This window comes from Podarcis muralis, chromosome 1 (assembly GCF_964188315.1).
Source record: "Podarcis muralis chromosome 1, rPodMur119.hap1.1, whole genome shotgun sequence".
Lineage (NCBI taxonomy): Eukaryota > Metazoa > Chordata > Lepidosauria > Squamata > Lacertidae > Podarcis > Podarcis muralis.
In genome coordinates, this window is record NC_135655.1 from 44636717 (window position 1) to 44647235 (window position 10519).

The following is a 10519-nucleotide window of genomic DNA, read 5'->3' on the forward strand; positions in this document are numbered from 1 at the left end:
TTGAGGCTTTTTCGGGACTGTGTGGAACCCAGTTCAGCTACTGATTGATTGATTGTGTGACTGCGGAAATGGATAATAGCCTTCCATCCAAACAATGACTATCATCAGTGCAGGTAAGAAAAATATATATATTTTTATCATCTACAATACTGTCTTATTTATTTTATAGTACAGTACATTGATTATTGCTTTCATTTTATAGATCAATGGTCTCGTTAGGTAGTAAAATTCATCTTAAATTGCTGTTTTAGGGGATGTTTTTAAAAGTCTGGAGCAGATTACTCTGTTTTGCATTACTTTCCATGAGAAAGTGTGCCTTGATTTTGGAACACTTTGGTTTTGGAACGGATTTCCAGAATGGATTAAGTTTGAGAACCAAGGTACCACTATACTATCTGGATTTAATAGAAATGTCCGTCCCCCCAAAAAAATAAAAAATAAAAAAATCCAGCACCTAATAGTTGCTTAACAGCTACAAGGAAACACCACCCAAAATATTTGCACCAGTAAAATGATTGATAATATGCCACCTTATTTTCTTCTGCAACTTGACATTGCAACATGAAGAACATTTAAGCAGTTTGTATGCATTTCATCCTGATCTTATTATCCAGTATGGAACAGAATCAAAAGTTGTTGCTTAACAAAACAGCAGCAGCAGCAACAGCAACATAAAGAAAAATATTTATATCTGCATCAATTTTCTTGATTCCCAGATAAGAGAAAGTTAATTGTTGTTGAGGTGGGGTAGGATCTCTACCTGGAATTACCTTTGAAATACTTTGCACTTTTCTCCTTGGAAACGCAAACATTCAAACAAGAAACTGGACGGGCCTGTGAAAAATGAACAATGATCCAAGTAATGAAGATTCAAATTTATTGAAATGGTCAAGCATTCATGAAGAGCTGCCTCTAAAGGCAGTTCTTTAACATTCGTCTCCCATAGTCCTCCACCCCACAGCCTTTAGTTCCTTTTGTGTATATTAAATTATAATTCACCTAAAACTACATTCCAGAAACAATGAAAGGGTGCACAAAATCTAAAGGATTAAGATTACCACTATGATGTTGTTTGTGAGGAGATTCTCAAGACGATCCAAACTAGAAGGGGGGAAATGCAAGTTTTAAAAATAATTGCACTGAAGACATCTTTCTTAGCAACCAATCTTGCCTTACAAATTTAGTGAACTGAGGCCTGGCAAAGCAGGATTACAGGAAGGAGTGTGAGCCACAGGCAATAAAGAAAAGCAGACCCTCCAAGTGTCCCTATTTTCCAGCGACAGTCCTGGGTTTACAGAAGCCATCCTGGTTTCTGATTTGATCCCAGAACGTTCCACTTTTCCTTAGGATGTCCCAATTTTCACTGGCGAGATGTTGGAGAGTATAGTAGGACATCCCTATTCCATCGAAAAAGCTTTGGAGGGTATGGAATAGGACATCCCCAGGGCTTTGTTTTTTTCAACTGGAAATCATCGGAACTCACTTCCAGCACCTCTCAGGTGGATACCATTGCCATTATAAGAGAACGGGGAGGCGTTCATGGTGAGTTCTGGCACCTCTTTTTCTAGGGAAATGGCACTGGGCATCCCTATTTTCAATGGAGAAATGTTGGAGGGCATGCAAAAGGAATCCCACCCTCACTCACATCCAGTCTAGACAACAACAAACTCTAGACACCAACTAAAGCACTTGCTGAGAGCAAGCCAATACACCCTAACATTCAGTAAGCATGTTTAGGAGACTGCAACCTGAAGTTCCTTCAACTTCAGTTGGGAGAGAATATCTATGTGATTCATTTTAGCACTCACTTAAAAGTGCTTAATGGTAATCAAATTGGGCCTGCTACAGATGTACACATTAGTTTGTTCTGTGTGTATCACAGTCCTTTGCTGGATATAATCAAATTTTACTTTGCTTTTCTACTTGTGCAAGACAACCCTGATTCTATGATCCCTGGATCCAAGCCTACATCTTTTAATAAACACTCACTATATGCTTTTACGGAAAAGTTCCAAAAATCCTTCCATTGGAACTATTACTTTATAAAAATTGATAGTATTTAGGAACACTCCCACATTCCTTTCCAAATGTAAATTGTGGTGTGATACATTATGGGTTCTTCAGGGGTTACAGTGGTGTCCAAACTTTTTTCAAAGAGGGCCAGATTTGATGAAGTGAAGGGCCGTGAGGGCTGACGAAAGGGCCAACCAAATTTGTTAACCTTTTTTTCGGGTTGAAGGTGTTGAACTTTTTTTCAGATTGAAAAAAGGTGGCCGGATTAAACCAACTGGTGGGCTGGATTAGGCCCCTGAAACGGACTTTGGACATGCCTGGGTTAAATGAACAGGAAAGAGAGGTATTCCCTCAGCTATCTCCTGAGGGAAAGGCACTTCAGTCTCTACTTCAACATGCCTGCTAGTCTTTATTTCCCCATAATATAGAGATCTTTTTCTTTGTTAGATGATACTTCCCCAACAGTTTGAATGTACAACATTTAAAGCAATAGCAATGCAGTTTGTTTTTGAAGTGATATGAAAGAAAACACTTTGCTTTTACTATGTATACTACTTGAATTATAGAGAACAACCTTATCTCTCCAGGAGAAAAAATGGCAAGTGTGAAACAGCCCCTGAAATCTACCTATAATGGTTTGAATTCCATATTATGGATCAGCAAACACCCTGCATCGCATTTCACACGGCATGCTCCCAGAATGGAGGAAAGGCATGAAGCAGGCTTTATTTAATTAAATTAAGAAGAGCATGCTTACTTCAGGAAGACTAGAACTTTTGGTGAAAGGTAATTAACTGAAAAACAGAAGAAGCAACCACATCAATTGTTCGATTTATTATGCACAATTAAATTCATGCCTAGACAAGCTAAAGTCTATCATCTGGAAGCTTTCAGCACCCTGAATGCTCAAAGTGACAGCATATGTAATTAGTTGTGCTATCTTGATGACTCCTGCTCATTAAATTCACAGCTTGTTATAAACAAAGACATCTATAAATGACATCTATTAAACCCGTATTTTAAAAAAAAACAACTGACACCACATTTTATAAAGAATCCAGAATACTTCCCTATTATTACTACATACTTTTCCTTCATTATGAACTCTACGTCCAGTTCTTCCTTACTCTGGAAAGAAAAAGATGGCTGGGATCAGCAACATAATAAAAACAAAATCTGCTTAAGAAACAAAAAAAGTAAAGAGATGCTTTTCATATTAACTGAATATGAATGGCAAGTGAAGCAAAACATTGCAGGATTTCAGCCATAAAACTATAAGAAGAGTCCTGCTGGAACAGCCCAAAGTCCCATCTGTTCCTCCTATCCTGATAATCAGCAGATAACAGCTGCGGATTGCCTTAACCTACAACATGCATGTCCAACTTCAAGTAGCTTGTGATCTACAATCCAATATCAAAAACTGGCAGTGATCTACCAGCCAGGGATAGGTGCCGGCTGGGCGGGCAGGCGCTGGCTGCTTCCCCTGAGGGAGCAGGGACATGTAGGGAAAGGTGTAGGGTGGGTGGCAGGATGGGTGCAGAGTGGGCGGGTACAGCCCAGATCTCTCCCCACCCCACCCCGAAGCCAGCCCTTTCTCCCCCCAAGCCAGCCCTCTCTCCCCCCAAGCCAGCTCTTTCTCCCCCGACCCCAAGCAGCGCTCTCTCTCTCCCCCCTCAAACCAGCTGGGCTGCGGAGCTCTCCTGGACAACGCTTCTCCTCCCGCCCACCCGCAAACCACAGCACGATCTCTCTCCCCTCTGTCAAAGGAAGCCACGCAGCTGATGTGGATCCCAATAGGTAGTGCCTGCCCTCCCTCCCTCTCTCCCTCCCTGGCAAAGGGAGCCTTCCCACGCGGCTCCTCTTCGCGCCTCCCTTCATCTCCGGCAGCCTTCCCCTTTCCCAATGGGGATAGCCACGCTAAGCCCGCCTCCACGCTCCCAGCAGCATCCCACAGACCTCTCCCCAGCTCCCTCGCGCCTCTGCTCAGCCTTGCATCGCTGTGGAGACCGGCAGCGGCAGGGGCTGCTGCTGCTGCTGCTGCTGCATCATCTGAGGTTGCAGAGAAAGGCCCTGCGATCGATCGACCAGAAACCACCCCACGATCGACTGGGGGCTCACGATCGACATGCTGTACATGCCTGTGCTACGTGAATTTGCCTTCTTCCTTTTGGCCCTACAGGTTTTGCAGAATTACAATTCCTCTCAGTGCCAGACTCACACCTCCTTTAAAATTTTTCTAAATTGGCAGCCATCACTACACCTTGGGCTAGTGATTCCACAGTTCAACTGTGTGAAGATCTACTTCCTTCTGTTTGTCCTCCATTCGGTTTCATTGGATGATTCCCGGTTCTAGTATTAAGTGGGGTGCGGAAGAATGTCCCTATTCACCTTTTCTACACTGCATAATTGTATGCATTTTATATCCCTGTTGTCCACCGTTCCCACAGCATCCTCAACCCTCATTAGCCTCAGTGGCGTAGCGTGGGTTGTCAGCACCCGGGGCAAGGCAAGTAATTTGCGCCCCCTAACCCGTGGATTTGCACCCCCTAACACGTGGATTTGCGCCCCCTAACCAATGGATTTGCCCTAACCCCAGATGTTGCGCCCGGTGCGGCCGGCCCCCCCTGCACCCCCCATGCTACGCCACTGATTAGCCTACTTTGGCAACCACCCAAACCCCCGTTTAAAGGGGAATTTTTTTGGGGGGGTTACTTCTACAAACCTTATGGTTCCCTTCTGCTTGCTGACACCTCTCCCCCGTATGTGTGAACAGTGTCACTTCAGTTAAATAAAGGATCCACACAAAGCAAGTACGTTTGCCAGTTACAGGTGGGCTAGAGATGCTTACCTGACCTCTCAGCAACTGAGTGCCTTCTTTTACCAAGAGACGGAGTGCAGCGCAGTGTGAACACACTGACAGAGCCAATCCGGTGCTCTTGCCAGAGCATTTGCACCACAGTTGCTCTCCCTGCCAGCTTGCCCCTCCTGATAAGCAGCAGCAACTAACCTCAGGAAGTCAGGTAAGCGTCATTCAGGGTTTCTTCAAACATGGCATATGATGTCATATAATATATTTGCATAATCAAAATGTTCACGAGGCACACACATAAATATTTCTCCTCCACTGAAGTATAAAGCAAAGATATGAGCGAGGTATTTCGTTCTGTACCTCTGAATTCAGTATGAAGGTTGTGTGGAATCTCTCTCCAGGGCTGACTTCAGCTACATCAAAAAGGACAGTAAAGAGAAGGTCATCTGTAGTGAGCAGGTCTTCATCGTAAATCTTCAGTTCCAGAATGTTCTGAAAATTAAGGAAGTGCCTTAAAAAAATCATATGTGCTTGTGTTAAACGTTAGGACCTCAAATCTATCTGAACAAAAACTTGCCCATCTTAAGCTACTAGAGAAATTCTAGAATGCAGATTCTCTGAGACTAATGCCATAAACGCCATTTCCTTACCTTCACTTGATTCTGTACTGTGAAATAGAAGGTTTCGTTCCACTCAGGTGCACTTGAATTCAGGACTGTTTGAGTCCTTGCTTCCTCCTGCGAAGCTGTTGGCAGCCATAGAGTTACATAGCAGTCAGCTCCACTCACTAAAGCAGGGAGAAAAACTTGCTTAGTAAGAATCGAAAGCCAAGCACTAAAATCACAACGCTGATAACCTTTGTGACTCTATTGTATTAAGTTTGGCACCTTTCAGATAAAGAGATTAGGTAGGTTTGGAGCTAGCATCTGCAGGGATAAGGAGCCAGTTTAGCCCCAGGTACACGCCTTTATTTTTCTACCATATAAATGAACACCCTTAATAATTCACTTCTGTGAGGGAAAGTAAAGCCCTGCACTAGATGACACCTTTTAACAAAGGGAGGGAGAAATTGTCCCTCATCCACACCCACTGACTTGCCTGACATGACAGACATCTAGCACAGAAGGATGGAGGTAAACAACACATCTCTGAGCTGTCTGCAAACCTCTCCATACCAACTACACATACCGAACTTAGCAAAACAGTAGGGGTGTTAGTCAACTAAGTATTACTCAGAGTAGACCCACTGAAATCAGTTGTCATAATTGAGTCATGCTGGTTTATTTCAATGGGTCTACTCTGAGTAACACTTAGTTGATTACCACCCTTGGCATATTACTAATCACATATAAAGGGCTGCCCTACATATTAAATCTGCATGGCAGTACATAGAAGATTGTCTTATACCAAGGGTCAAATTATCTGTCCATCTCGTCTAATATTATCCACTCTGACTGGCAGTGGCTTTTCAAACAAGCAGGAGTCTTTCCCATTACCTGCTACCTCAGGCTTCCTCAACCTTGGCCCTCCAGATGTTTTGAGACTAAAATTCCCATCATCCCTGACCACTGGTCCTGCTAGCTAGGGATCATGGGAGCTGTAGGCCAAAAACATCTGAAGGGCCGAGGCTGAGGAAGCCTGTGCTACCTGATTCTTATTTTAACTAGAAATTTCCAGGGAGTGAACCTGGAACCTTTTGCATGGAAAACATGTGCTCTACCCACTGAGTTATGGCTCCTCCCCACTGAAATGTGTAGTGATTCTGCTTTTCACATCAATGACCAGGACAGCTTCAGTGTAGCGTTTTACATGTAGTCCGGTTTTCACTTACATATGATATTTATACCTAAAACATAGCTACCTCTGAGTGCTAAACTAATAAGGTGGTACTCTGTGTTGTGTAATATTTGGAAAGGGATTCTTTTTTAAGCATCAGATGGCATGACTGTGAGCTGTATCCAAATAAGGCCTACTCATAGTAGACCTACTGAAATCATTGGTCATGACTGATTCATGCTTATTGAATTCAGTGAGACTTCTCTGAGGCTGGATCCAAACAGATATTAAATACGCTATTAAAATACTATTAAAAATTGCAATAAAATATATATGCAATTTGCCATTGAGCTCTACAGAGCCATCTGGTGTCACAGTCTTATAACACACTTATAATGTTAGAATTGCAGCTGTGTAACTGAGTCCTCAGGCGGAGTAGGACTTAGTTAGATTCAAATCTATGTGTCCAACCAAGTTTGTTCTCAGGCCAAAGAGTCTTTATACATATAAAAGGGTAGGTCTGTGGTTCCTTCAAAAACCTGCCAAGCATTTCAGGTTTGCCAAACATTTTTGATCCCTAGTTAAAACCTGAATTTAGAATTCCACTCTCACCATCTGTTGAAAATGTTTCATGTTTTGTTTTTCTGGTTACCAGTCCTTTTAATTTCATGGAAGAGAGGCAACCAAAATGTGAAGGAAATATGGTACTCACATGGGTCAGCTGCAGTGATATTTCTAGCTTGCAAGATTTTCACAGTGAGCTGAGAAGTGGGGAAGATTTGGATCTGCAGAGCAAATGTATGATTTGATGAAGTCACAAAACTGAATTTAACTACACACACTTACCAGCAAAAGGAAACAGAATAGATAATCTCAGAATTGTAGAATGATAAGACAGGAGCATATCTGAGAGGTTCTTTAACCCAGAACATGAACAGTAATTTGAAGGTAAGGTTCAAAACAGATGAGGAGGTGATATTTAAAAGAGCCCTTCTGTGAGTTACAATCTCATAGAATCTCATACAATGCTTTACCTACTTAATCTCAAGACCTTGTACTCAGTTACACAGTTGCAAATAAAACATTTTAAATGTGTTGTAAAGTGCAGTATCTCCTGCCAACCTAGCAGTTCGAAAGCATGTCAAAGTTCAAGTAAATAGGTACCGCTCTGGCGGGAAGGTAAACGGTGTTTCCGTGCACTGCTCTGGTTCGCCAGAAGCAGCTTAGTCATGCTGGCCACATGACCTGGAAGTGTACGCCGGCTCCCTCGGCCAATAAAGCGAGATGAGCACCGCAACCCCAGAGTCGGTCACAACTGGACCTAATGGTCAGCGGTCCTTTACCTTAAAGTGCAGTATACAAATGTGCAGTGCTTTCCTTCTTTAAAAAATGTTTAGGGGTACTCTCATTTTGACTCAAGAAAATCACCATTTTATAGTTCAAATCAGGAAAAATAAATACAGTAAATGGATAAAAGTACAAAGATTCACAAAATGTTTAGGGGTATACGTACCCCTGCGTACCCCCAGAAAAAAGCACCACAGATGTGACGCTAGATGGCAACAATGAACTATGCAAAATTCAATGTATTTTTCAAAACGTTTTTTTTTAAAGGATTTTCACAGAGTTTTTATATGTGTACAGATTCCACCCCTCACATGCTAATCTTGTTGAAATGCCCTCAAGTGTCTTGACCCTGTAGTGCATGTACTGCATATGTACACACACACACACACACACACACAAAATAGCCCAAAATGTGTTCCTCCATTTGCCCCCTCCCCTTCCAGGTGATACGCTGTATAAAAAAAACCCAATTTATTGAATAGCTGTACTTTTAAATTTACCTCTGGTAAACTGGTAGTTGGATCCTCAGACATCCTGTACTCTCAAGCCTCATGCAGTCAGATGAGAAAAATGTCAGGTTGTGCTTGAGGGAACTGGTTCCTTGACTGAAGGGGACTAGTCCCGGTTGTGTCTGCCTTTAAAGTGACAGAACTTGGTAATCGTTGTAATATAAGCAGAAACTCAACCCCACCCTCGGTGATTAAAAACAAATACTTTAAGAGTGCTCCGTACACATATAAATAGAAAATTATTATTTTTAACAAGTTTGCACTGTATTTTTATGGTGTGGCCAACTGAGTTATGCACATCACTAGCTGACAAAATTCCAGAGTTCCTTTCCTGGTATCCATTACCAAATGTGACCTCAGAGCTCAGAACCAAGTCATGCCCAGATTGTTAAATCATGCAATGTAGCCATCACTTTTTACCTAGTACAATAGCCAGTACCCAGATTAGCTGTACTGTGGGGGACTGAAGATTGTAGCACTGCCAGGAGTTTATTGTGGTTCAGGGTGGTAAAATTATTCAGAGTACTAAAAGGCAATATAGATTGCAAGGGGCTCCAAAAGGATCTCTCCAAACTGGGCAAATGCACTGTAAAAAGGCAAATGTGATTCAGTGTAAGCAGATGTGATGTACATAGAGGCTAATTAGATAAACAAATAAATCCCATCTTCACATATAAACTGATAAGGACTGAACTAGTGGTGACCAACCAGGAAAGAGTTATTTGGATTGTGAGGAATAGTTCAGTGAAAGTGAAGACGTAATTTGCAACAGCTGTGAAAAAGGTGGATTCTAAGTTAGGGATCATTAGGAAAGGAATAAAAAAATAAAACTGCTAATACAAGAATGTCCTTATATTTGGTGCCACCACACTTGGGATACTGTGTACAGCGGAACCACGGTTTTCGAACGTAATCCGTTCTGGAAGCCTGTTCGACTTCCAAAACGTTCAGAAACCGAGGATCAAAGGGTTGTCAGCAAGTTCAATGGGGAAAATTAAGAAATGCGCCTCAGAAGCCGTTCGACTTCCGAGGCACGTTCGAAAATGGAAGCATTCACTTCTGGGTTATCGGCATTCGGCTTCCAAAATGTTCGGCAGCCAAGATGTTCAAAAACTGAGGTTTGATTGTGCTGGGTGAGTCTCGGGGTACCTTCCATCTCTATGGTACTATGATTTGAGGCATTTTAGCTTCCCTAGTGCTATAAAATGAATGCATGCTATTTTCTTATTATTTAAAAAAGGTCTCGCATTATGTTCATGTATCTCACAAAGGGGGACCTGAAACTCTTACCTGCTGTGTGTACAATTGCTACAATAGCTTGCAAAGTTTCCTCCCTTTCCGGAAGGCAGGAAAGTGCAGGTTTAGACGCATAAGGGGTTATAATACAAGAGAGTAACCAACTTCTACAGCTGTTAAGTAGACGCAAATACAGTTTTCTCACACTAAATAGCTTTTCATTTGAAGAACAAGCCACCTCTGCTCAAAAAGCCTTAGAAATATTGCATATATTTGTATACAAACATCAAATCTGGTTGCTGTTGCATACATTAGGGCAGGGGTCAGCAAACTTTTTCAGCCGTGGGCCGGTCCACCCTCCCTCAGACCATGTGGTGGGCCGGACTATATTTTGGAAAAAAAATATGAACAAATTCCTATGCCCCACAAATAACCCAGAAATGCATTTTAAATAAAAGGACACATTCCACTCATGTAAAAACACGCTGATTCCTGGACCGTCCGCAGGCCGGATTGAGAAGGCGACTGAGCCGCATCCGGCCCACGGGCCTTAGGTTGCCTACCCCTGCATTAGGGCATTGCCTACTTGCAGGTGGCCTAACAGAATACCCCACTATGAGGCTGTTTCCTCACTATACCAAACCACATAGTTATCATTACACATCCGATCTGCAGAATGTCAAGGACAAATGGTGCCCCAGTTACTGTCCCTGACACTGGTGGCTGATTCTACGAATTGGTGCTGTCAGCGACTGAGAGGTGTCATGAGCTCCCAGCCCATGGGTGCCTGGGTGTAGGCTAAGCAAAATTCCTCACAAAGGTGGTGTCG

General features: G+C 42.6%; 1 protein-coding gene across 1 annotated transcript in view; it reads right to left on the bottom strand.

The window, feature by feature from the left end:
- Positions 1–8478, bottom strand: part of LOC114594287 (cytosolic phospholipase A2 delta-like) — a 28213-nt gene extending 19735 nt beyond the window's left edge. The window contains exons 1-7 of the mRNA XM_077919741.1: positions 8446–8478; positions 7311–7383; positions 5473–5609; positions 5183–5314; positions 3101–3159; positions 1059–1101; positions 771–834 (exon numbers count right to left, since the gene is read on the bottom strand). Of these exons, the coding sequence (XP_077775867.1) occupies positions 771–834; positions 1059–1101; positions 3101–3159; positions 5183–5314; positions 5473–5609; positions 7311–7383; positions 8446–8478 (541 nt within the window). The remainder of the gene's footprint in view (positions 1–770; positions 835–1058; positions 1102–3100; positions 3160–5182; positions 5315–5472; positions 5610–7310; positions 7384–8445) is intronic.
- Positions 8479–10519: the final 2041 nt, after the last annotated feature.